A 27,960-nucleotide genomic window follows, 5' to 3' on the forward strand; every position below is an offset into this window, starting at 1 on the left:
TATGTACATTGATGGTAGTTTATGTCAGAGATCTGTTTTCTAGCTTCATAGACCGACCATAGAATACATACAGAACGAAGAGGACAGAATCCCTCTGATTTTGATGGTACTTCTCTGAAAGGAGAAACTATGTTAAGGAAGGTTGCAGCCTTACTCGGTTCAAGTCTGAAAATAGCTTGCCTAGTGGTTATATTCTTAATACCGCCGTTTACAAGGTTACTATTTTTTGAACATGTTTCACATCCGGTGACTCCACCACCTCCAGTCTTCTTACAAGAATGGTGAAGAAGATTGTGGCGTCTATAGAGGCCTTTCAAAAGGAATTCGATCTGTCACTCGTGACCTCCTAATTACAAATCTTTCTTTATACAGCACTGAAGAATCGCTTATCTCCTGGATATACAACAGAACATCGTCTTAAATATGTTATTTTAATGACCAGGAAACAATTCAATCTAAAATACGTTATTGGAATTATTGCATTTATCACATGTTTTCTGTTGTATCTGTTCAGCGTAAAATGATATTGTTTTAATTTCACAAGAGCCATTATTTGATTATACCAAGTTTTATTTTTAACTTTTAATGAACTATTCATTAGGTTTTTGAAAAGAACAGTACGGTTTGTCCATATCCAGCAAACGGAAGAGCAACATGAAATCGCGGAAAATATAAAAAATGATATCTTAACAAGAAAGTTAATTAATCACCTATTTCATCTGCATTTGTAAATTATCAGTATTACTAAGCATCTCCTCCCAAATAATGAAAGTAATAAAATAAAGCCAACCGTTTCAGTTAAAGGGAACTGCGCGATTGAAGTTACCATCTAATCTTGTTACATACGCGAAATTAGAGGTACGTGGTGGGATAAGCAACAAAACTACCAATAAGTGGGCGTTTTGTTATCTGGGTTCAAAATTAAACACAGCAAAATTCAATTTCACTGAAAAAGTACTACTCAATGCAGAGAGAAAGCAAAATAAACACAAAACCATGCACCCTCGCTTGAGACTGACTAACTCAATCAAGTTGTGAAAAAGACCCATAATTCCTTGCGTCATTGCTAAGATTTGAATTCGGGTCTTTTTCACACATGTGTGGGAAGGAAAGTGATTATACCAATGTGCTATCCACGAGGAGCCATAAAGAGATGGCAAAGAAATAGCTAAAGGGAAAAGAGAGAGAGAGATTTTAAAAAGGGAAATGGAAAAGGTAAAAGATAGAGGGGGAAAGAAATAGGGAAGGAAGAGACAAAGAGAAAACAGCGGTGAGAAAGAAAGAGAGAGAGAGAAAAAAATTAAAAAAAATAGAAGAGGGAGTGAAGGAAGAGAGCGAGGGAAAAGAAGAAGGAGAAAGAGAGAGATTCTTAAAACTACCAAAATTATGCATTCTCAGAAACCAATCCGTTCGCGGAACTCGTGTTCCATTACTGGATAGGCCAACATCAACAGAACCCCGTGAAGTGATTTAATCGAGGAAAACACAGTGCTGCTGTCTGGCCATGAACAGTTCCATTATGCACGTGTCCCAATAAGTCACTAGCAGCTGTTGCTGCACCCACCATTCAGACACGTCCAATACATCATCTGCCACTCTGTTTTCATATCTTCTCTCGCCAATACCCGACATTAAACAAAATTCAGCACGAGCAAACGCATACGCGTGATTTGGGATGCAGTGTGGGGGGGATGCTTATGAAAATGGCTGCCTCGAAGATATCAGTTAAACAAACAGCTACAGACGGCAATTTACAGTGGGCCCGGACTCGAGTCATCCCAATGATTCATCCGAGACGAGTCTTCTGCACTCACATCGAACAAAGTCGCGTGTGGGCTCTGCCGGAGGACTCGCATCCGGGAAGAAAATGCTCGGAAACCTCCGGACCGGTAGCCGGAGGGAAGCGACACTTCTGGTACACCCATCGATCACGTGACGGCGTCTGGTTCCCACGTGACAAAAGACTAGCGGCGGGTCGTCGTAGAGTAGCCCTCCCCGGAGGTTTAATAATCTTACGATATTGGTGGCGGGATCGGCGAGATAAGACGTTGAAAAGCGGGAGAGCCGAAAGAGAGTTCGGCAGATGTCAAAGATACGGCGGTGACGAGAGGCAACGAGACAAGCGGAAAGATTGCGATTTCCTTTTTTTTTTTTTCTTTTTCCTTTAATCAAGATTCCGACGTGATGACGCAAGGCAGGGTTGGTTCAGCTGCTGCAAAAAGACGGGCTGCCGAAGTGGATCATCACTCGCATGCGCAACATCTGCTTCATTCGTTCCGAAATCCATCGGATCTTTCCTCCGTCCGATTCCTGTGTTTGCGGCACCGCTGTGCGAGTGGAAAGTCCCTCTTACAAAACCCGCTCATGCATAGCGTACGATCGTGGCCTTTAACCCCTTCCCTATCGCGACAGACGCAGTCAACGAAGCTCTCGAGTTTCGTAAACTTCCCGAGGTGTGGCGCCTCTCTCGTGTCCGTGAAATAAGTGATAATGGCCGTCATTAGCAACGGCGCGATGATAAATGTTGCTGATAGGTGACGTGCTGCGGGAGTCATTCAATCCCGTGTGTTCTGCTTCCTGTCCTGCCCTAACAATAATTGCCTCATAAAGAAGGTCGGATCGGATATGAACATCACACACACTTCGCTCTAATTACCTCAACATGATTTAATGGGCCATTTTCATATAATTACGATACACTAATTGCAGTACGAAAAATAATCCCCCATTCGCCCCCCCTCCACTCCTTTAACACATTTTGGTCAAGGTTTTAAATCGGTGCACTTTGGTTTTCCAAAAAGTCCCACAGCTGTCTTCTCTGATTCTGTTTATTCTGAGCATGTTTTCTCTTTTTACGATTTTTTTTCTTCTCCCTCCTTCCCTTTCTCAAGAAATTCTCCCACGCAATAGCGAGTTATTTGTGTTTGCTGTTATTTAAAGCTCCTTAAAAACTAACGTGGTCGTTACAAGTAAAACAAAAAAAAAAATCCTACACCAAGATACTAGCAGTTGAAATAAGTGTGGGAGACAGGTGATCGAATATACTTGCTACACCTTCAACGTGTTGTCTGGTGGGGACTTTCAGTGGAATTTAAGTGCTCGGTAACATCTTCCCCATGTGGGTGGTTGCTATCGAGAGACAGAAGAAGTAGAGCGTGATCGTGCCCAATTTTATCACACTTTCTCGCTTTTGTTCGTGGTATTCTCTTCAGCTATTTCGAAAGAGATTGAACTTCCTCTTAGAAATCTAAATTTCCTCACGCTATCTCCTATTTTCTAAGAAAAGCAACTTGAAAAGAGGAAAAAAATTAAGGAACTCGGTACAAAAGTCGATGAATGATTGATATAACCTTTTTACCCAAAGCATTACCTAGGAAACATCCATCAACACTTTTAGCATCGATTTCCGGTGTTTGCATTTACACTGATTATCTGGTAAAGTGCCCGAAGGAGTTGCGAAAGTCACTCCACAAAGTAATCGGGACACTTCATCGGTGACCTTTAACCCCGGTGATATTTAATAACGTGCCGCTCCACCTTTGACCTCAGCTACACACTGTGTCCTCGCCGATAGACTGCTAGCCAATTTTTGATATCGGGAAGGCGGAGTTTTGGTCCCATTTCCAACACAGCGATCAACTCAGCTCTGATTGCGAGAGTGTTGGTCTAGCCTGAAGCAGACGTTCCAGTTCATCCAAAAGTTGTTCAATGCACAAAGATTTTGTACGCACATATCTACAAACCAGGTCACTAGAGAATGTGCACTATATGATGCATTATCATGCAGAAACGAAAGCTTATACCCTTCATATAGTGTCGGAGGAGAGTGGACTTGTCCAGAATATCAATGTACTGCATGGCACTTTCTGTTCTAGGATCAGCGAACAATGATCCAAGCCAAAACGGCAAGAAAGAACTCCTAACAGTAAAAGCACCTCCATTAAAATTCACAGGTGAGACAACACTATGCTAAATAACGTTAATCGGGCATTGGCCAGGTTATCAGTTTGGAAACCTGTATTGTAATTCGTCACGATGGATTGTACACCAGAAAAGCAGTAACTGTGCATTGCGTGATGTCATTGGTGTATATGCTGCAGCTCTAAACATTACCGATACTGTGGACTTCTCAACGTATTGTATTTGTACTAATATCAGTTCTGTGTGGCCTTCCTGGTTGATTGTATTCCATGAGAACGAATGCGGCTTATATATACCACTCTTGTGAGTGCTCTTCGGTCTCCTTCTATCAATTCTGTGGTCAACCGGACGTTTTCTTCCACCGTAGCAATATCATATTTACTTTTTGGCGATTACATCAGCAACTGTTGATGTAGGGTGTTGCTGTTTGCTGCAGTGGCACGAACCCTGCTACTAATATGGCATCCTATGATTACTCCCATTTGTAAGTGGTGGCTAAGCTCAAACCTCGACCCATCTACTGTATTTCATTGACCTGTTTACTCACTAAAACTTTCAATAGAGGCTTCCATAGAAAACTACTCCCTCCAGAGAAGTACCTCAGGAGGGAGTAGTCTTCCCCTTACTCTTCGCTGAAGCTCTTGAACTCTTCTTAGCATTCCCAAACGAATTTGATATCTTTGCAGATGGCATAAAACTCTACGCAATATTATTGAACCTAATAAACCATTGGCCAATCAGAAAACTCAACTAGAAAGATATCTAGCTTAAATCAGAACTTTACCATTATAAAAAAGCGCTTTCTCCATCTTTGCACTGAAAGTACAATTTAAAAATCCCATCTTTTTCCCCCTCTTCTTTTTGATAAAGTGGTGGATAAGCTTGAGTACGTGCACATGCGCAGACGGTGTGTACAGGATGTCCTTTTAGAACACGTAAATAGTAATTCGCACTTGGCAGCGTTCATGCTGAAAATTAAAGGTTAAGTTGCATAAGGGGAACACCAAATACCACAGCGGTTCTTTTCAGAGCAGAACGCCCAGTAGCTATTGTCAATGGGATGAAGAGGCAGAACCGATGGCCAACCAGTTTTCCAAACAACGTCTGCTAGAGATCGCTAAAAGATAGCGAATGGGAGTCTGTGTTTTCTTCTTACGAACACCGGCAAGTTTTGTCACGGTAAAAGCGGTCCGGAGTACGATTTTATAAACACCATCGTTCGTTCAAATCCAATAAACTTCGAAGGATTATAATGTCCAAACAGATTTGGTGGGTTACCTTCTTTCAGATGACCTGAAAATAAGAAAAGCTTGGTGGGGAATAAGTCGTACGGAGAAAAGCAGTCACGGGATAAGTAGGAAGTTTATTTCCTTCTCACTCTCTTGTATACCCTGCAGTTGGCGTGAATACCTTCGTTTGAGGGGGCAACGGTGGAACCCCGCCTCCACTCAGATCACAAGGGCAGGAGCAACCGTGTGTATTTGAACTACAACAAAGAATACAGTTTCATGTTTACAGTTCTCCTTTAAGGGATGTGTGATCCAAACACTAGATTGGTTCTGGGAATCTGTCTAATTATCTCGACTGATGTCTCGAATTTTTAAGAATAGTTTCCTGTTAAAAAAGAGTTTAAATGTTTTGGAAAAGGACTTTTTTAATATGTCATTTAATAATAAAAAATATATAAATTTAAAATAAAATTGCGACCTTAACATAATTTAGAGAATTAGTTGAACAGAATTATAACGTGATTTTGGCCAAATTAATACTGAAATTTTCGTATTCTTTGCATCAGATATTATTAAGTCGATCGCGATCGACCGGTTAGTCGCGAAACTTAGGAGTTAACAAGTTCGGTAACTTTCATGTGGTAGATTTTAAGTAATTTATTAATGAAATTCTACAATTCTGAATGACCAACACCAATGCCAAACAAACAATTCGGGCTACGTTTCGGGAACTCACTGGTTCCTGTCTTCAGGCCTGTGAGGTGAAATCAATGGTTTGAGGTACAATTTTCTAGAAAGTTTTATAAACGTCTATTAATAATCCAATTACATTAAATAGAGTTGTAGAAGTTACCGATAGGATTACAGTTGCTTGGTTTTAACTTTAATGAAAATTACCAATAAAGAATTACTTTGTAACCCAAGTACACAAAGTTAAAACCAAGCATCTGTAACCCTATCGGTAACTTCTACAACTTTGATTATTTAACATAATTAGATTATTAACAGAATTTTGTAAAACTTTCTAGAAAATTGTACCTCAAACCTTAAAGAAATTAGTAGCTTCTTATAGCATTTATGAGCATAATCTATGCCTTATGGAAGACTTCATACAATTTCTGCTAGAAAGTCCACAGTACTGTGCTCCACTCCTCTCTTGATTGGTGAGCTCCAAAGCAGCGTTGGCCTTGCTCTAGTTATAGGTCCAATCCATCTCAAAGATCATTAACTCTTGAGGTCGGCGGTCTGTGCTGGTCCGTGCAGTTTTTGGATGTTATTCTCTTCAAACCACGCGTTCACAATCTCCTTTGGGACATGAGCGTTGTCTTGGTAGTCGCTTCCATAAAATTATCTAGAACAATATTGGACGCATCATTCATGGTTCCACACACTTTGGCCAGGAGGTTAGAATCCATACCATGAGAAACAACCCTCCCATAGATCATGAAATCTCCTTTGAACTTCATAGATGGGACAATACACTCAGACAGCATCATTAAAGCAGTCTGTGAAAGTTAAATGATAATTTATTATTAATACAACAATAGCGTCATCTAAGACAATGTCCTCTGTCAAAGAAAAGAGAAAATCTTTATGATTAATTAAATACCCTCTTTAAAGTTCGGTTAATTTTAGTGTGAAGTTGCAGACGACATACTTCAAATGAGGTCATCGGCTGTTCCATTTATTGACCGTGGCCTGGTGAGGGTAACGCACCCAACTGAGTAGGCGGAAGAGCTCGTGAGCGATGAATTAGTGTTAAGCATGTGAAGCAAATAATCACTCTGTCACTTTATGTGGGCCACCCACAGGGAGCTCATTATGCCATCTCGCCGTTGGAGAAGTTGTTCTTTTGTTTCGCTAAAATTTAACTGTCGCTAAAAGGATAATGGCGACACGAAGTCAAATGTTTAGCGATACACTTTATGGCCGATGTGGACGTTGCCAAAAAGCTCGCGTCCCATTAGTCCTCTGCAAAGTATTTAAACTTTACCCATTCTCTGTTATCCACTATTAGATTTGCTTAATAGACAGCCATAAAACCAGATTTCTAACCATAAATGTCGGTAATAAAATCAACTGGTTAAGATCTTTGATGAATGGGAACGTACTATTAATGTCCTCAACAAATTACATTAAGGTCATTGGAGGAGAAGGAAAAAGATTCCCAATATAGCAGACTGGTGGGGTTATTTCACTAGTACGAAACCCAACAGCGCCCTCTAAGCGAATGGACTTCCTATAATTCATAGCTTTTATTATTTGCTTAAAATTATTAATAAAATAAGAAATACTTAAGTCTAGGACCTCAACAAGCTGTATGCTCTATTGGAGCATATGTCTTTTCTTTAAATAGTGCAATACCAAGGCAGTTCGTGGTAAAGTGCTTCCACAATATGAGATCAATGCACTAAGAAGCAAGCTCAGTTTGCTGAAAACAATCTACAGAAAGAGGCTACGCCTGGCATGTACCATAACATAAGAAAATTGACCATTTTTCAAGGGGGTTCCATTTCTAGAAGGATAGATCATTAAAAGTGAAAATTTTATTTAATGAAGCCATTATATATATCGTAAAGTAATTCTAAAATTTTTCACATGACTCGTCATTAAAGTCTTCTTTTGAGAAATATTTCCTCATATTCCTGTACTCTGAAGAAAAGAGTATGCGAATGCCTTTGAAACGTTAGTACTTTGGCTAAAATATTTGTTACTAATTTGGTATTTAAATATATTTCAGGAATATTTTTATTATAATAAAAAGAAAATTAAAGTGGAATAATAAAAGTTTGGATAAGATCACGGTATATCCACTCACTGGTCAAAAAATTATAAACTTTTATTTAATATATAGTAGGGCCAGCTTTTATCTAAATTGCAACCCATGCGTGGCATGAATTCCATTAGATGTCTGAGGGAGAATAGCTTCAGATTTGACCATCAGGATATTTGTCAGCTGCTCTACTGTGGTTGGTGAACTGAGAAGCCCTGCCTTTTCTAACATATCCGATATTCCCAACTGGAATCAGATCTGGAGAATTAGACTGCCAGGTAGATGGAAACCTTGGGAATGTTCCTCGACACATTAAGATACAATTTTTGCAAGGTGGTAGTTGCGTTGTCGTCTTAAAAGAATCCTTCGCAATCCGGGTGAAAATAAACACTTTTAGTGTGAAACTGATCCGATACAACAGAAAGATATTCATTAGAAGTAACCTTCTAACGGTATGGACAGAGTCCGTTCCAACAGAACATACCCCATACATTGATACCACCTCCAGCCGCTTGAGCCGTGGACACGAAACACCCTGGATGCATGGGTTCATGCCACACTTTCACTCTACCGCTGCACAAAAGTGTAAATCGAGACTAGTCAGACCACATTGATCTTTTTCCCACTGTTCCAAGTCCAGTCTTGGATTTTTTTTTTTTTTTTTTACAAGGTGATGGCTTTCTATGGACACAACTAACAAATCCCCAATTCTTCAGCGCCCGCTGCATAGGTCTTTCTTTGCCAGTCATTTTCTGCACACTAGATCTTCCTTCTTCCACTCACTGTATGCTTTGGAGATGGTTGCTTTCAATTCACCTATGATACCCCTTCTTTTCTCAGTTATGGCTCCCCCTAAACGTTCCCTAAAAATAACACCTTTTTGAAATTCAGAAAGATCAGCTCTCTTCCCCATGACGACTAAGAAGCTCCAGAAAAGCGATCATCTGATACCAAGGAACCTGTACGCATCTAACTGACGTCAACATACGTTATGTATCTGTGGACGCCAATTGTAAAAGATTTCTAATTTTCTTACCAGTGAGTGTATGTAGCAAAATATTTTAAAATTTTATATAAGATACACCAACAAAATTATCAGTCATAGCGACTTTTAATTTTAAGTCTAATTTTCAGTCCATAAACCAAGCATATTCAACTTTCTTAAGTGCCCCACTTGGGATTTCCCGCCACCCACTGTGTCTTCCATAGTGTTCCCCAACCTCCTCTTACACTCTGTCATATTTCTAAGGGAATTGGGAAAGCTAATATTAGATAGCGCGTAAAAATTGTGATGGAACATTCTCGAGTTTTAATTACATTTGAATAATAGCTTGTAATGTGGGCTTGGCAAAGAGATAATCTTACTCGGGGATTTAAACGTAAAGACTGGGTGTGGGAGATACGAGGGAGGCCCATAGGTAAGATAGGCCACCCAGAGGTATACTACAAGGGCCCTAATAGCGGTTATTGTCTACTCTTTGACGTCAAGGGAAGGGCAGAGTTTATGAGTCATTTTTTTGATACCGAAATGGTTAAAATGGGTTTCGATTTCATCTTCGCTGTGACCCCAAACGAAGACCAAGAGGGAGGCTACGGAAAAGGCTAATCAAAACACATTGGCGAATATTGAATTAAACCAGTCTTCCACTTTTTTTTCGTATTTATTTATTTATGGGCTTTCGCTCTTCTTCGTGGTCTGGCTTTTGTCCTGGAACTCGAATCTAAAGTCAAAAGAAATGTTGATCAAAAGGGCCGTCTCACTACTTAACCCCTGGCGATAACGAGCAACTATTTATGAGTTGCTCGAGCTTTTCATTCACGCTTGACACTAAGTATCGTGTAGGTGACGGATACGTTCTCGTTCTGTTTTTATTTGCCAATTGTTACTGTCGCATGCAATGGTAATGGTAGCTTGTAGTGGCGCTGATTCCGTCTGGTAGGCCTCGTGCTTTCAGGTGACCCCTGAACAGTAGCGTTAGGCTGTCGAGATAAACGGCTTCGTTTAAAAGTCGTTCCACAGAAGAGAAGTAATAAAACTCTTCTGTCGCTATGGCTGATTGATACATTGTGGAACTCAAGGACCAACGTTCGAGTTTTCTTTTTTCCACGCTCTGATCGCCTTTCTGTTGGGCCCTTTTTGACGTGCCGTGCCCATCTTCAAACGACCAATAAACTGCGATCTTCTTTCCCTGTACGTTTCGTTCGCGAGATGGATGTTACGAACTGGCATTCATGGATTGAACAGCATGTGTCATTTTATGCCGTAATTCGACATACGATGATATTTGACAATAAAAGCGGTTGACAGTCGTAATGGGCATATTTTTTTATGACCCGTTCGGCGTACAATGGTTGTCTTCTGACGGGGCGCTCTGCCTTCGCTAAAATGACACCGTTTGATCAAGCGGACCACTGCTATCTCGGTGTGCTTCCTGTAATGATGATGGATGAGTACATGAACGAAGCGCCCAGCTGTCTAATGTATGGTTTCTTCTCGCTGTCTGTCAATTCTTCTTTCAATCGCCCTCTTCTTAATTTCTCCCTCACTCTGTTCCTTTCCACTTCTGCTGCTATTTCTTCTCCTTTGCCTTTCTTTTGTTATCCTTTCTTTCTTTTTATTGCCCCTCTCTCTCTCTCTCTGTGCTAGTCTCTTTTCTCTCTCGTTTCTGTTTACTCATTTCCTTCTGCTACTTCTTTCCTTCTCTTGTTCATTTTTTTTTTCTTTCTTTCAAAATTCGTGATATTCTTTTACGAAAGTTTATTTTGTTCGCTTTTCTTTGTCTCTTTTCGTTTTTCCTTTCCATCTCTTATTACTTCTTTCTATCTTTTCCTTTCCTTTCTTTATTTCCTTCGTTTTAGCCTTTTTCTCTTTCTCTTCTTTCTATGTGTTTTCATTCTTTTGTTCTCCTTTCACAGATTTTCGTTTACAGCTCTCTCTCTCTCTCTTTCTCCCTCTCTCTTTGTTAGCGCATCGGCTTCTGTGGCCATAATGCACTTCCCAAGGTTTTTGCACTACTCTGATCCAAGCCCGAGGCGGGATTCGAACCCGCGACCTTTGGGTTGCTAGGCAGGCACTTTACCCACCCGGCTAGCCCGGTCAGCCTCTCTCTCTGTCTGTATGTATATCTGTCTGTCCTTTTCCCTTGTCTGCGCGGTAGCACAGTGGTATCGTCACCGTCCTCCCCACACCGGGTGGAAAAGGCCTGGGTTCGAATCCCGTCGATGACGCGAGGAACTTTAATGGGCTTTTTTCACTCCGTGGCTGAGTTAGTCGGTCTCAGGCGTAGATAGCAAGGTTTTTCTCCCCAGTAACTGGGGTTTTTTCATCCAGCAAAACAGGCAAATCGACCATAGAACAGACACAAATACGGGTTAATGTATTTAATTACGGGCAATCTTAAAATAATTTGATTTTTTTTTTTTTTTTGTCCTTTTCCCTTCATTCCATTTGTCTTTATTCCTTTTTTTGTCGTTTTCCCTTTGTCTCATGCATCCTTCCATCACCAGAAAAAAAAAAGTCCCCATTTAAATAAAAATTTTAAACCTCCAAGACTGACGCCTCTGAAATGATGGTGTCAAGCTGTTTAACCTCCATGTCTCGCTAGTCTATTCAGGTCATCAGAAAAGTCCTTTGATATATATTCTCTCTCTCTCTCTCTCTCTCTCTCTCTCTCTCTCTCTCTCTCTCTCTCTCTCTCTCTCATGGTACTTCCGGTATTGTTTATCAAAAGAATTCTAACTAAGTAATTACCATATTACCTCGAATAGATTTCTAGTAAGTATAAAGAAAAAATTCCCCGAATACAGTGTGCCTTTCGATTTATAAAAACCTGTTGACAATAGAATGGCAAAAAACAAGATGAAGCCATGTTCTTATGAATAAACGTGACGCTCATAAAATACAGTTGTCATTACAGGCATAATTTGCTACAGGAAGTGAAGTTTTATCAATGCACCAACAATGGCGCTTAAGATATTGAGGTGATTAAGAGATCTGAAGGTCACAAAGTTACGTTTCCCGAGATAAAGAATGTGAATTTAATTTAACATAACGTGTTTATACGTGCATTTTCCTCTAATAGTTCCAGGCTGATATTTACAACGGAAGGTATTTAGTGACGTCGTTTAGACTCGAACATGCGACGTGCATATCTCTCTACCAGCACGCAAGTTTCAAATAAAAGTCATTTCTACCCCAATGATCATTTTATCTAATTATAATATATTAGAATTAGAGTAATTAATAATCATTGAGAAAAGATGACCATTATAATAGAAGATAAATTATTTATCTTCTCGAAGATTAAAATTGTCCCGAGAAAGACAGACCGTGAGAAAATGCGATAACCTTTTACTACGCTAATATGCAGATGTAGTGCTATGTAAATGATGGTAAAAGAGTGATTTATTCACCCTCTCTTTGCTGGACATAAATGGGCGCTCATTTTAATAATCACCTACAATTATGTGGAAGTTATCTATTAGACGAGAGTGGGTGGGTGGTCTCGTGGACCTCATGAATATTCCTTTATCGTAAGAAATTAAGGAAATAAGATGCAGAAAGAATGTAAACGTCACTTCCGGTTGTGCAAATTGCTGAACTCTATCAGCGTTTTGGTATTGCTTTAGATAGAGGTGATGGGGTGGGGTGTTCTTTCTTAAAAGAAGTGCTGAGAAATAAGAATACTTTCTTAGAAAAGGTTCCTAAATTTCAAAGGAAAATATTCTTAGAATGGCAACAGTTGAGGGAGCATTTATAACGAGCCTGTCTGAAAAATTAATTGTCCCCGTGGCAACGAAATTAAAAGTTAATGAGGGGTTTAATGCGTTCACATAAGGCTCTCGTGTAATAAATCCTTCCACGGTACCCCACCACGTTATTTCTCATTCTGATTTCTTCGTTCGTTTTAGGCAAAAACGCACTGGACAACCAGCAATTTCGTCTGAACTGGGCTCGTATCTCATTCGAATACGACTCGTACACAATAAACGAGACGGAGAAATACCTGAAAATGAACTTGATAAGAAGAGGGTATCTCGGAGAAACTTCGTTTGTGGGTAAGTAGACATTATCTATCTATCTCTCTCTCTCTCTCTCTCTCTTTCTTTCTTTATTTTAACTACCAATCCCCGGCTATTATTGTTACGGGCAAAGGGCGTTCTAGTCGTCATGGTAACGATTAATCTAGTAGTTGGCTTCGGGCAGGTAATGCGATTTGACCGGTGATCGTAGGAGAATGATAACGCAATTTATCACTCGTGACACACGGACTGGTTCCACTCATTGTTTTTACTTTCGCACAATTAAAATTATAGAGGAGAATGAAAAAAAGCTCCTTAAAACGAGTGTGTTATCGATGCTATCTGCATGATATCTTTATTTCTTCTGTGCATTATCTACTACAGCAAGATGCAGAAAAAATAACAAAGTTGTGATTAATGAGAGCTTGCGTGGACATCCGAAGATTTAATATTCTTTAATTGGTCTGTGCAGCCAAAAAAATTCTCATTCTCTCTCTCTCTCTCTCTCTCTCTCTCTGTGTTTCATTCTCTCTTTCTTTCGCTTTTTATTGATCGCTCTTTCTTTATCTCTTTCTTCTCTTATCTATCTCACTGCCTCTCTCTCTTTTTTATGGTTATTTCTTTACTCCTCCTTCATCTTGGTCTTTGTCTTTCTCTCTTTATATCTATTTTCTTTCTTTTTGCTCATGCCTCTTTTCTTTCTTTATTCTCATCCCTCTCCTTTCTCTCTTTTCTGTCTCATCCTCTTTTCTTTCTTACTCTCTTCTCTGCCTCTCTATAATTTTTATCTCTTTTCTTTCTTACTCTCTTCTCTGCCTCTTTCTTTTTTTTTTCATCCCTCTTTTCTTTCTCTCTCTCTCTCTCTCTCCTATGCCTCTTTTCTCATCCTCTTTTCTTTCTCTCTCTCTCTCTCTCTCTCTCCTATGCCTCTTTTCTCATCCTCTTTTCTTTCTCTCTTCTCTGCCTCTTTCTTTTTTCTCGCCCCCTTTCTTTCTCTCTTCTCATCCCTCTCTTCTTTCCGTTCTCTGCCTTTTTGTTTTCTCGTCCCTCCTTTCTGTTCTCTGCCTCTCTTTTTTTCTCATCCTTCTCTGCCTCTTTCTTTCTGATCCCTTTCTCTCTCTCTCTCTCTCTCTCTCTCTCCTATGCCTCTTCTTTCTCTCTTCTCTGACTCTTTTCTTTTTTCTCACCTCCTTTTTTTCTCTTTCGCTCCGTCTTTTTCTCTATCTCTCACCCTTTCTTTCTCTCTCGTTTTCTGTCATCGCTCTTCCTTTTTTTTTTACTTTATTTTTCCCTTCCCTCTATCTTTATTTTCTGTTCTTTACCTTTCTTTTTCTCTTTCATTGCTCTTCCAATTATCTCTCTCTATATATATTCTTCTTAACTTTACTTGTCTCCGGTGGGTCTTAAAACATTAAGAAATACGTATAAAAATAGCCGAATAATCACTTTTATCTTTACGCAGGGCTAAAGACCCACAACCTAACAGCCAAAGAAGGATTGGATTTCGGAGGACATTTTGCCAAGCAAGTTCAGTTTAATCCCGGACAAACGGAAGCCAAGTGGAAGATTAGAATCTTTGAGGACACCCTCTATGAGAAAGGAGAACAGTTTGAAATAGAACTCGAGGAACCAGTAATGGCTGCCCTCGAACAGCCAAACAAAGCAGTCATCACCATCCTGGACGAAGAAGATGGTAAGTAGTCACTCACTCTTGAATATCATCCAAAAGTAGTCGCGAAAATAAGCGCTTTAAATATTTTATATTAATAAATTAGCATAAATTTAAAATATTAAATTAATATTACTAAATACAGTAAAATTAAGAAATACATCTATTACGATTATTTAATTTAGGTTTTGTTTTTTTTTTGTCATTTCTTTCTGCCATTTTGTGGTCTATTACAGCAACCTGTTCAGGACTAGGTTGGTTGAGTTGTGGAATATTAAATCCACAGAATGACGTATAATCGCTACCTTCAAACCCAAAATGCAATTATAACCGCGATAATGATCCATTAATTTATTTTTGTCTGTTACATTTGATCACGGGTATTAATGGGTTGAGGTGATTTAGATGTCGGACCACGATAAAGACATCTCTCAACACTAGTAGTTATGGGGGTTATTAAAAGAACTAGAAAATTACTATTCCTTCTTTCCTTCTTCGCCTATCAATTAATTAAATAGTAATGAAAGTTGAAAGATTGCCGTGGGTTGGAATATTAAGGATAACCAGCTGGTAATGATTTTTAGATTCATTTATTTTTTTCAAGAAATACAAAAGAGGTTCCCGATGGCAATTGTGGTCAATTTTAGAACATTAATGTACTGTATAATTTACGCATCTCTCTCTCTCTCTCTCATATAGATACATATTCCCCATTTTTGATAATTACAAAATATTAATAGATTATCTGGTTAATTCATTTTTATCGCCTTTTCTGATCAAACCTCTATAAATCTTCATTTAGCTGTCATTCTGATATTCTGCAATACTTCTTTAAAAATAAGTTGTCTGAATATGAAAAAGAATCAGGCTCAGGCAATAAATGCTCATAAGGTGTGACCTTAAAGCGGTTTAAGTACTAAGTCTCAAAGACTCCCTAAATGAGAACCAATCACTTTTTAGAACTATGGGTAACCAGTCGTGTCAATAAACCTTTGAGAAAAAACAATATATATATATTAAATCAGTTATTATCATCTGGTTATACACTCACTGGCCAAAAAAACTATAAACCTTGTACAATTGCTATCAACATGTAAAATACATGTTGATAGTATTTTACATGTTGTATTTAAATGTATCCTGTAACATGGTAAGATCACAAGTTAGTTCTTGATATCAGATAAATACTGTAAGCTTTCCTGGGCTCCTTAGACCATCGGGTTATGGAAAGACTGATTTTCAGAAAGCTGTTATGGAGTCCACCACGCAAGTGGATAGAGTATCATGGCATAATGTCCGCTCGGTTTATGTGGACTGGATTTTTTCATAGTCGTGTTACCTCAAATGAATATCTTTCTGTCGTATCGGATCACCTTCACCCTGCAATGCTTCATTTTGACCAGGATTGCAATGGAATTTTTTAAAACGCCAACAACTATCTACAGTACAAAAACTGTATCTGAATGGTTCGAGGAAAATTCCCAAGGTTTCCAACATCTATTCTGGCTGCCTAATTCTCAAGACAAGTCCAATTGAGAATATCTTGAACATGGCAATTTGGCTTTGCAGTTGTCTACTGACCAGAATATAGCAGTTCATAATTATGAAATAATGGTCAAACATGGAGCTGGAATCCGTGCCACGACGTGTATGGCTGTAATTCGGACAAAAAGTGGCCCTACTAGATACTGAATGGAGGTTTCTAGTTTTTTTGGCCAGTGACTGTATGTTCAATGAAATTCTTTACTATTTTATACACTATTTTATATTACAGAGTCAACTATCTTTATTCCCGATAAGAAGTATGTGGTAGAAGAAAACGTTGGAGAACTGATGCTTCCTATAAAGAGAGAAGGGGATCTTAGTAAGGAGATGATGGTGATTTGTTCCACACAATCAGGTAAGAAAATAACGTATAGAAAGAGAAGAATTAAGAGGGGAACTTCATTAAAATTAATTATCTAATTTTTCCAAAAAAAATCATAATTTTTGGAAAGTAAAATTACTTAAATTTTTGTATGGTTAATACGGGTAAAGCTTCTTCAGAGTGGAATCCAAATCTGTATATGTCAAATAACTTTTTTTACGCTTCTTTAATTATTAAACACCACGAAAATAAGTGTATATAAATCTGATTATAGTAATTCACGTTTAATATTCCAGGGAGCGCTGCCGGTACAGTGCCGAAGTCTGTACTTTCCTATTCCGACTACATTAGCAGGCCAGAAGACCACACAAGCGTCATCAGATTCCTTCAAGGTGACAATTTGCACTTCTGCAGAATCGTGATAATCGATGACTCTTTGTACGAAGACGAGGAATCTTTCATTGTTCGTCTGACCATGCCCATGGGAGGTCGACTTGGCAATTACAACGAAACCGAAGTGGTTATTTCTCCTGATGTTGAAGATGGTAAGTCCTGCCAAGTTCTGTTAAGTAAGCCGATGTTATATTTACTGTTTTTTTTTTCTTCCAAAAAGTCCAACTATTATTTTAAAATATAAATCTCACCATGTTTTGTTCATATTTCAGTACCATCATTTTACTTCGGGCAGCCCGAATATTCTGTGGATGAGAGTGATGGGTATGTGGAAGTGATGGTGTGGAGAACTGGCACTGACCTATCGAAACCATCCACTATAACTGTCCAATCAAAGCCGTCAGATCCAGTGTCTGCAGAAGGTAAGAAATATCTCGAAAGCGGTTGTATATCCAGGAAAAGATGTTAATATGGATCTAATCAATAAGTTTGAGCGTTTTCTGCATTAATGCAAAGTAAAGAAAATTTAAAAATGCATATTTAATACTAAGCTGAAGTGAACAGTGCACAAAGTATTGTACACTCCAATGAAACTTGATCTACCTTAAACAATTTAATTTTAATAACTCGTTAACCTGTTCATTCATGTATTACATATTTTTTTCCCTCTTTCTCTTTATTGCTTACAAAGTTCTGGAATTACATGAGGTAAGTTGAATTAAAAAGGACGCCATATCCTACCACAATTTAAATGAACTATTACTATATAAAATACGTTGCAGTTCTGTACCTCACTAAGATGCTGCTCATTTAAAGTTCAAAAGGGTCCTTGTAGCTAGCAGAATGGAAAAATCACTGTCCTTCTACTGTAAAAAACCTGTATTTGAATCGGTGCTCAGTAGTACAAGTAACACGAATTCACTTATCTCAATAAGCAGAAATGATTACAAGATCCATTTGCTTTCTCTTTCAAACATTAATCGATTTTTGTTTTCTTTTCAGTGGGACATGATTATGTCGGAACCGGCAGGAATCTTGATTTCGCTCCAGGAGTCACGATGCAGACATTCCGTGTCGCTATTCTTGATGACCTCGGACAACCTGTCCTGGAAGGACCTGAAACCTTTGAACTGGTGTTAAGGATGCCAATGAATGCTACTCTCGGTGATCCCAACAAAGCCGTGGTATACATTAACGACTCCACTACTGATAGTAAGTTAACAATCAAGTCAAAATAATCCATCAAATATTGAGATAATACATAATTGTGAACCGTACTAATATATAAAATTAAAATAGCCAATTATAGAAGATATTTTACTCCATATTTCGATTCCAATTAAAGTTCTTGACTGTAATTTGCTTCTTAAAATACTAATTATCTCAGTAACAATTCTCAAGTGCGCGCGCTGTGTTAGATGTCTTCCGAAAAATCCATCAATCATATTTAGTTAACAATTTGTATCCGTTTTCTTCCAGTACCACAAATGCAGTTCAAAGAGCCCGCTTACGTTGGCTTTGAAAGTGACGGTAAAGTTAGCGCGTTCATAGTCCGAAGTGGGGATGTAGGTCACTTCTCGGCAGTTCGTTGCTACACCCGTCAGGCTTCTGCAAAAGTGATGGATGACTTCGATGAAAGGCCAGATACAAATGATTCTTTCGTTCTGTTTGAACCAGGTAATGTATATAACTGTTCTCGTATGGGTTTTAGATCTAGTCCGTGACTGGAGTTAACTGTTTCAAAAGAAATACAAAAGATATGTATATAATATGTACGCATACTTCTAGGTGAGATGGAGAAACCCTGTACAGTGACCCTGGTAGACGACACCATCTATGAGAAAGACGAAGAGTTCCGCCTTGTTCTTGGAAATGCTACTAGTGGAACAGCAGGGGACGCAGCAGTTGGTCCACAGAATGTAACGACTGTAACTATCAAAGATGACTCTGACAGTAGGTGCAATGATCTTAGAAAATTTGCTTTGTCATTGTTCGAGGGTGGTGTTTTATTTTATCTTTTTATTTCGTGTTGGCGCATGCGAGCTTCTGTATCTTTAATGTAGTAAAGAATTTTGGATGATTGACTCCAGATGAAATAAAGTAACAAATCGTATTTTTCAAATCAAACCTTAAAGTTAACAAATCACATGATATAACCTTAGTCTTATCGGTACTTGAGTTCGCTTCGCCATTTTGGTCTTTACTTTTAGGAACACATTTAGAAGAAAATATTGATCACGACACTGCACAAATAGTATTTTTGTATCATTACATTGCTGTTTTTTTGGATAAATTCCCAGTATAGCACACTATATTTTAATTTAATTTTAAATATGATTTTTAATTTAAATCTTTATTTCATTAACAGTTTTAAGATTTTTTTTTCTTTTCCCACAGAACCAGTTATTAAACTAGAACAGACCAGATTTAACGTCAAAGAACCAAGGAAGTCCGAGGACGTAGTTACTGTTTTGCTTCCAGTAGTACGTAATGGAGATTTGTCAAAGACGTCTCTGGTACGCATTCATACGAAAGATGGATCAGCCAAGTCCTCTGTGGATTATTTACCTTTCTCTAAAGGTAAGAACATATTAGTTGAATTACATGTTCAGTAATCATAGGCGTATCTAACAACATAACAGCTAATGTCAAACCCAACATTCTAATCCTGCCATTTCATCACTGATAAGCATGTTCGTGCACTTTACAGAGCTGGAGTTTGGAGTGAACATTAGTAGAATTCTTGTGGAAGTCGAAGTGCTGTTTGACGGCGAAAAAGAACATCGAGAGGCGTTTACGATTCACTTGAGACCAGATAAAAATATGGTCGCAGAAATCAAGGTGAGTACAATGTTCCATTTAGATTATTTTATTTTTAATTAGAAAAGCCGTCTCAATTTGAATAACTCTTTATAATATAGAAAAGGATGCTGCAGTCATCAGCTCAAAAGAAAGACCAATCCATCAGTTGGTCTTTCTGAATAAACTGTTCATATATTGTAATATACCCAGAAATTCGGTAAGAACGCCGTGTGCTATCTTTATAGACCAGTAACGGATGAACCCATGATTTAAATTTGTGACCTTAGTACACCGACTAGCTAATTCTCATGCCCTTCCAATAGTGCGTTGGATCGCCTTTCAATCGGATTACTATTCTGGCAAGTCAGTCTCGAGATCGATCTATCACAATTTTTTTTTTTCAGGCTATGTATGTATGTCTGTCTGTCTTGCATAAAATATGCCGGTTGTAGAAATATTATTTTGTTATATCAACAAATATATAAGGGAGCCACATAAAGAATGAAGTAAATTTAAAAATTAAACCAGACAGATAATTAGAGAGCTTTCTAGCATGGTGTGGTCCCCAGAAAACAATGGCCACCAAAGCCTCGGTTAAAAATGGGACAAATACAGCGGCTTCGATACATTTTTAAATAATTATATTAAGTTGTTTATTATAACTATACGTATTGTATATTAAAGCTGGTTAAAAACTTGAGATAAATTCAAACTAAATTTTCAATTACTATCAATCGCATATATCACCATCGTTATAAGGTTCCCCATAGGAGAAGAAAGTTTGGATTCATCCCTGCCAAAAATTATATTTTTGTTGCCAGCTTCAACAGAATGTTGAAGCTGGCAAAATCCCATTCTTTCTTTCCCTATTTATAGCGAATGCAACATGGTGGTGATGCCCTATACGATCTTCATTGAGATCGTTTTCTACGCCACAAATTACATGATTGCTTTCATTTGTCTGTATTTCCATAAATAGGCACATATTTTCATGTCTATTAATAAACTAACTAGGTAGTGGGCATCAACCGCGCGGCTCCGGTCTGGGACCTTCTGATTTGTGTCCTCTTCCCACATTATTGGAAAGGGTTACAAATACAGAAGTTCAAAATGCGATGCATAAGTAAATACATCCTTTGCCATACACTTTTTTATTTTCTGGTGCAATTAAAAAGTTGGACAGTTGATGGAGTAAATGTGCACTGGCAGGAAATGATTGCTTCAAAAGAGTAATGTTTAGTTAATTAATAAATCGCTTATTTAATTGCTGTTTATTGGTCACCCTTGTATCTAGGACACCAAGGCCATCATCTACATCCAAGATATGGATATAGTTGCAGATGTAACGTTCCCCGCAAAACCGATGGTCGTATCACTGAGGGATTACGATGACGCGGCTCATTCCAAAGTCCATCCATCCCCCGGTTACCCTGTTGTGTGTATTACAGTGAGTATTATTACGAAATTGATTAATTACATTTCTTAAACTGTTTAAATTAAAACACTTACAATATTATGAATTCTGAGCTCTCCTTTTGGAGAAGGCCTCTTTTTTTTTTCTTTGATATTTTGAGCGAAGGGGTTCCCGATCGTTTTTAGACAGAAAAGTGGAGGGCATGTCTTATGTTGTTCTATATGAGTGTTCAAAATTCATAATATCGTTAGGTTTTAAGTTTAAGAATAAAAACATGGATGTAGACTTCAGTCAGAAGGAGTAAGTGCCCCGGGCCAGTGAAGTATGAAAAATTTTAAAAATTAAATATTAATGCACTTCATCTGACAGTAAATTTCTGTGAAGAACTTATCTTTTAGTCAGTGTATATTTGATGCCAGAGTACTTGATATTAATCACCCCTTTAAAGACATTCTTTCTTTTCAGTCTTGCAATCCGAAACATCCGGAATTCACCAAGACAGGAACGCTCTGTACAAAGGAAGGAATCAACGATACCCTTACTGAATTCAGATGGAGAGTAGCGGCCGCAAGCGGTCAAGATGGAGTAACCAGCGACCTGAAGGATGTGGAATCAACTACATTTTTCACTGACACTCATTATATAACACTGGACAGTATCTACTTCGCTCCTGGTAAGTATCATAGGAAATGCTACTCCCAAGGTATAATGAAATGAAATGCAAATTGACTCCCTCTAGCGATAGTTCCAAATAAGATTTTTTTACTTCCTTTTGAATCTAATTTTACTGTTAACTTGTATGAGTAGGCTAATTGTTACTTATTATTCACAGGTAGTAGGGTTCAGTGTGCGGCCAGAGCAGTAAATACCGATGGCGATCCTGGCTTAGAATTGGACAGCGAACCGGTTACAGTTTCAGTCAAGGAAGGACTGTGTAACCCTCGTGTTGAGGGTTCTTTTGGGGCCGAACCATTTACTGCCAAAATGAGATACACAGGTAGGCCACAAAATCTTATCGGAGAGGAATTAATTCTTAACCTCCTTAAATAATGCAGACAAGTAATTTATTGCTGATTCCACAATTTTAAATTTCTTCTTAATTTAACCAAAGAATGCTAACGGAGATTTAATTATTTATTCTAAATAATTCTTGAGGCAAATTTCACATATGGACACCAAACAAGGAATATGGGCTTAGTTGCTAATGCTCCTAAAAACCAAATAACAAACAAACAAACAACCAAACAAGGCTATTAATTTAATGTCGAAATAAATATATTTAAAAAGATCAATTTAAATTCATAAGCAGCCTTTTTGCTTCTTAGACATCTATTTAAATATGCGTCAACATCTCAAGCCTTTCTGCTAATTCCACCTTGGTGGTCCGACAATACTGAGAAAGCATCGAAAAGCAGCCAGGGCAAACAAAGAGCTCTGTACCTCGACACGGATTCATCCAGCCCGATAATCCTCGGTCTCCCCACCTCCCTCTCACCTGCAACCAAAAGCTTTTTTTTTTTTCTTTTTTGCACGTGTCTAAAAAGAACACGAGAATAAGTATTATCCGTTGACAGCGCTACTCAGTGTCCAAAATGTGTCATGACAGGAGCCCAACATTTCATTCTCGCTCTTTCATTTCTGTATTTGTGAAGAATAGCCATGTCCCAAACCAATTTATTCTCAGCTGAGAGAATCTATCACTAGGGACTGGTTTTGTCAATAAAAAAAAAACAACAACAACTTCCGTTTCTATTGTAAAAGACAGTTTCGGTTATAGAACTGTCTTCTTAATTTGAATTAGAGAAATAATATCTTCCGACCTTAAACAGTGTAAAATTAATCCATTTGAAGCAAGAACATGATGGAAAAAGTTTAATACAATCATTATATTTCAAAATTCTTTCTGAATGCAAGTGACTGTTAATATATAAAGTAGTGGACAAAAAAAATATCGCAATACCTAACAAAACGTTAAAAATCGTAACATATATAAAACTGAACTGTGTACCTGTAAGAGATATAAAGTTTGGGAAACAAAACTAATAAAAAAAAAAACAAAGAAAGGAAAATGGTCTTGAGTGAATATGTACAAATGATCATGAGATCCTGCCCGATGTTAATATTTGAATTTATTTTAAAGACAATGACAAAATTATTTTTAAATTGTAAATCGAGTTTGATATTAATCAGAATTGAATTGATGTGTTTGCGCAAAAAACTGGCATTGTAAAATGAAAGGAATATATAGATTAATGAATAAACATCTAAATGCTAAAGATTATTTTTTTAGAAACCTTTAAACGTGTTTTAAGTGAACAATACTCATGAAATTAATTTGTTTTCAGCATAATTTAATATTGTTTCGATATTTGGCTGTCGAGATTTTTCATCCAGTGTTGCAATTTTATCAGAGAAATTACATTCAGATAATTAGAAGTGATCTCTTATTCATTTTAATTAAGAAATTGTGTACTGATATCATGAAACAAACCTTATAACATGTAGTAATTAATTAATACAAATAAGACGTCTCCAATAGTATTAAAATCATGAATGGCAATGGTGAGAATGATTTTTGAAGTCTTCTCTTTGGAACACGCCGATAACCAAACTGGATGCTGAAAAAAAAAATTATATCTTAATTAAATTCAGCAGCTTTTACAGGCGATAAATGATAATGAGGAGTGTAGGAAGATCAAAGATTAGCCGTCTTCTTAGCGTACTGCGATCACTGGGCGGAGTGAGAATAAATCAAGATGAAAATTGCTAGAAGGATCTGACAGAGCCATCAGGGAACTTAACTGGCGCATTTTTCCTAATGTCCTTTCCGCGTGGGTTTTATTTTGGGGAACAAGAAATAGCTTGGAAAAGATAAATCAGAAGAATTATTTACATGTTTCCCCCAAATCGAAACAAAATTTAATGTTTGCTCTGTCACTTGAACAACACAACACAACAGCTCTCACACAACTGCGTGCGAACAACGTACGATACGCAAATAGCTTTGTAGAGAGAGAGAGAGAGAGGAAGAGAAAGAAGTAGTCACGTAGGTCACAGCTTCAAAGCAAGTTGCACCATGGAAGCTGACCCACGTGCTTTGACATGCGTACAGTGAACTCAATCCTAGAACTTAGTTGTAAAATTAAAAAACAGTTGTTGTAAAACAGTTGTTGTAAAACCCTGCCATAACGTGACTTTTAATTCATAAGCTGTAACAGCATGATACTGGACTATTAATGATCAGATGTAGCTCCTATCGTATTAATTTTCTAGTATAAAAACCTGTTGAAATGAACAGGCGGTGTCAAAGTGGTTTCACACCGACTGTGAACGAAAAACGTAAGGGAGTTCACTGTTTGGGTGAGGTTGCTATCTGTCAGCCACTTTCTTCACTGAAATGATGGATCTTTTGTTGTACGTACCAAGCTTTACAATGGCAACTTTCCACGAATAATAATTATTATCATTAGAGCGCTTGTTAAAAGAAAAAAAAATAAACGGCTCCTGTTTTGAATAGGATTTACTACTGAAGTCTTCCATTAGTATTAAACTCCCGAACAACTCTAATAATGATTACCACTGCTAATGTTTATTATCTCTGGAGTTACCACTGACTAGATTTGTGTCTTCTTTCAGGTACAGACGATCCGGACTATCCCAATTTGATTAAACTGACCCTGGTCATTCCTCACTGGGATGGCATGTTACCAGTCATATCTACTCGTCCACTGTCAAACTTCGAGTTGACCTTAAGTCCAGACGGCATGCGGGTAGGGCACCATAAATGCTCTAATCTGTTGGACTACGACGAAGTCCAAACTAAGCATGGATTTATTACGGAGTCTATCAAAAATCCAAATGTTGTGGGAGAAGTAGAGCCTTATCAGTACAGTTCTGAACTTCGTACTGAACCAGCACTGAGGTAGGCCATCTAGTGGTTATCTTATGCATTAAAATTGTTGGAAATTATACAGAAAAAAAACTGTCAGAAATGATACTGATAGTTTTTATTATTTAGTAAATAAAGAATTCTTGTAGAAAAATTAAGAGAATAATTAGTTAAGATTTATAGATTCATTCATGACTGCTTTATTGAGGAATATTACAAGATGTGAAAGTTTAGATTTCGGTAAATTATAAAGCATGGGGAAGCTACACTCACTGACCAAACTTTCAGAAACATTTTGCAATTGGCGTCAAGTAATTCGTGTGTCTCTACGAAAGCCACATCTTTCTACAGAAAATCGAAAGATTCGACTGGCGTGCTGCCACCAATGCAAAGGAACCGTGCAACGATGGAAAAAAATCATGTGGTCTGACGAGTCTCGATTAACTATTTTTTACACCAATGGTAGGACGAAAGTGAGTGAACCTGATGAAGTCGTGTATCCATACTGTTTTGTGTCTACCACTCAAGCGGCTGGAAGTGATATAATGGTATGAGGTGTATTCTCTCAATACGAGGGGCGTTCCATAAATTATCTACCTTAAGGTACTTCCCATAGTTATATTTCAATGATTCATGATTTATCATGTTCCTACATATATCAACTTGAATTATACTAATTTTGACCGACTATGTTTTTAGGTTGTGCTGCTGTAACAGAAAGAAGGAAGACGCCTGTATCAAATTATGGATTTGCTGAAATTGGAGCATCGTTCGGTTATCAAGTTTCTCACCAAAGAAGGAAATAGGCAAAAGGCCATTCACGAAAGGATGGTGGCTGTGTTTGGCAATAGTGCACCAGATAACCAGGCGAAATTCTGGTCAAAACAATTCAAGTGGGTAAAGGATCCATCGAAGATAATACACGTCCAGGAAGGCCTGTGACAGCGACCACTCCAGAAATATGTCAAGCTGTGGAAACCGTTGTGCTGAATAACAGACGTTTAAAAGGTATCCCAAATCTCTAAGGAATGTGACAGATCTGAGGGAACAGTGATAACTATGCTCCATGAACATTTGGGGATGATTAAGGTCAGTGCAAGGTGGGTCTCCAGATAAGATCCCGTGCAGAAGCATCCTCACAACACTGTTCAGAGAACAGTGTTGTGATGAGAATTTAGAGCTTTATGGAAGGGATCATGAAACTTTCAGGATTCCTTCCTTTCATCTCCAGAATTGTTACAGGTGATGAAACATGGGTTCATCACTGGGATCCTGAGATCAAACAAAAATCAATGCAATGGAAGCACAAGGGTTCTCGCAACACAAAATATTTCCGACAACCTTCAGCTGGCAAGATTATGGCCACCATTTTTTCGGAATGCCGAGGGAATTTTGTACATTCTCTACTTGGAACACAAGCAGACAGTCACTGAGGAGTCATATGCATCCCTTAGGTGCGTTTTTCCGGACAACGCACCAGTGCACAGGTCACATGCTCTTGCTTTGAGAGACTGTGGCTTTACAGAACTTACCTATCCACCTTACAGTTCAGATCTGGCCCCTAGTAACTATTTGGAACTCCTGTTTCGACACCTCAAGAAAAAGTTACATGGACATCGCTTTGCTGATGATAATGAACTGAAGTCTGCTGTTTTTGCGTTCTTTGATGGATAGGACAAAGAATTTTATTTGTCTGTTATTTCCTCATTTCCAACGAAATGGAACAAATGTTTTGAAATCCAGGGGAGTTGCAATGAAAAATAAAACCAGATTTTTGCCTGTTTCATTTCCTTCATAAATAGGTAGATAACTTATTGACTGAACTGTGATAATTTATATAACAATTCTGTCCATTACACTTTTCTCCTACATCGATGGTAACCTTCATACTTAAAATTATCTTGACAGTTTTGCTGATGACAGCAATCAGTATTCCTCTTTATGGTTTATAAAACCTCGTTCTGTACAAATAATTAAAACGTCCTGGGCATCCATCCTCCAACTAACATCGTAAATGTCAACTTCACAAACTATTCTCCAATGGGTGTCTGATAACGTCGTCGGCAAAATTCAAATACTGTTTTATGTTTCGCAAGAAACCTTTCTTCGTTTATACTTATTTTTTTAAGATACCGGGATCTCCAGACAAGATCCGATTTCTCTGCTTGGAATTGCACTAACCTCTGTCCCTTTCCTGACATAAACATATCACAACTGTTGCTTTCTCAGCATTCAGAAAAACTAACGTTGCACTTCCGCCCTCAACGTTACTTCTCTAAATAATTATGAAATGCTACTATCCTTAAAATACTACCCTCCACTTTCCTAAAATGACCCCATACGAGAGAGTTGATTCACCAATGACCCCTCTCCCCCTTGACTGTCGCACAGACAATCAGTTCCTTCAGAAATAGTTGGAAAGTTACTCTCTAGTTGCAAAATATTTGCAGTTTTTGAAATCCTTTGTAGAAAAAGTTGAAGAAAAAAACCTCTAGAATAAATAAAAACTCAAGGTTTCGATTTCGTCTTAATAAAATCATTTCCGTATATTTTTAACAGATTCTATCGTAATCTCGATCTCGAGTCTTGCATGTGGGAGTTTACCTCGTATTACGACATGTCGGAACTTGTGACGGATTGCGGAGGGACTATTGGAACTGATGGACAGGTAAGTTCATCAATAGTGGAAGAAATTGCTTTAAGTCCAAATGAAGTCTTCAGCTAGCTCAGTAAATATCTAAGTTAAACGAAATGACATCAAATTAGATATATACATAATGATCGTTTTCGTAATACAAATTTTTTTTGTATTATAATTCAATATTGGTATCCAAAAGCTATGAAACCCAGTTTTGTTTTACTGCATATGACGGGTAAAAAGAAAGTTTGTGAGAATGAGTTTATGAGTTTAAAACTTGTGCACGAAAGATATTGGTGGGTAACTCGCTACCAACGCACAGTGGGCTAAATTGTGAAAATAA

At 38.0% G+C, this 27,960-nt stretch overlaps 1 protein-coding gene across 1 annotated transcript in view; it reads left to right on the forward strand.

Annotated features, from left to right (window-relative positions):
* Positions 1-27,960, forward strand: part of LOC150078007 (FRAS1-related extracellular matrix protein 2-like) — a 94,354-nt gene that overhangs the window by 51,802 nt on the left and 14,592 nt on the right. The window contains exons 3-17 of the mRNA XM_090385347.1: positions 12,835-12,981; positions 14,408-14,638; positions 16,389-16,514; positions 16,778-17,026; positions 17,147-17,296; positions 17,877-18,086; positions 18,354-18,551; positions 18,663-18,827; positions 19,272-19,454; positions 19,585-19,715; positions 20,971-21,123; positions 21,556-21,763; positions 21,923-22,087; positions 24,727-25,012; positions 27,539-27,647. Of these exons, the coding sequence (XP_090241473.1) occupies positions 12,835-12,981; positions 14,408-14,638; positions 16,389-16,514; positions 16,778-17,026; positions 17,147-17,296; positions 17,877-18,086; positions 18,354-18,551; positions 18,663-18,827; positions 19,272-19,454; positions 19,585-19,715; positions 20,971-21,123; positions 21,556-21,763; positions 21,923-22,087; positions 24,727-25,012; positions 27,539-27,647 (2,711 nt within the window). The remainder of the gene's footprint in view (positions 1-12,834; positions 12,982-14,407; positions 14,639-16,388; positions 16,515-16,777; positions 17,027-17,146; positions 17,297-17,876; positions 18,087-18,353; positions 18,552-18,662; positions 18,828-19,271; positions 19,455-19,584; positions 19,716-20,970; positions 21,124-21,555; positions 21,764-21,922; positions 22,088-24,726; positions 25,013-27,538; positions 27,648-27,960) is intronic.

The sequence above is a fragment of the Mastigoproctus giganteus genome, chromosome 11 (assembly GCF_048544385.1).
Source record: "Mastigoproctus giganteus isolate SK-2022 chromosome 11, ASM4854438v1, whole genome shotgun sequence".
Lineage (NCBI taxonomy): Eukaryota > Metazoa > Arthropoda > Arachnida > Uropygi > Thelyphonidae > Mastigoproctus > Mastigoproctus giganteus.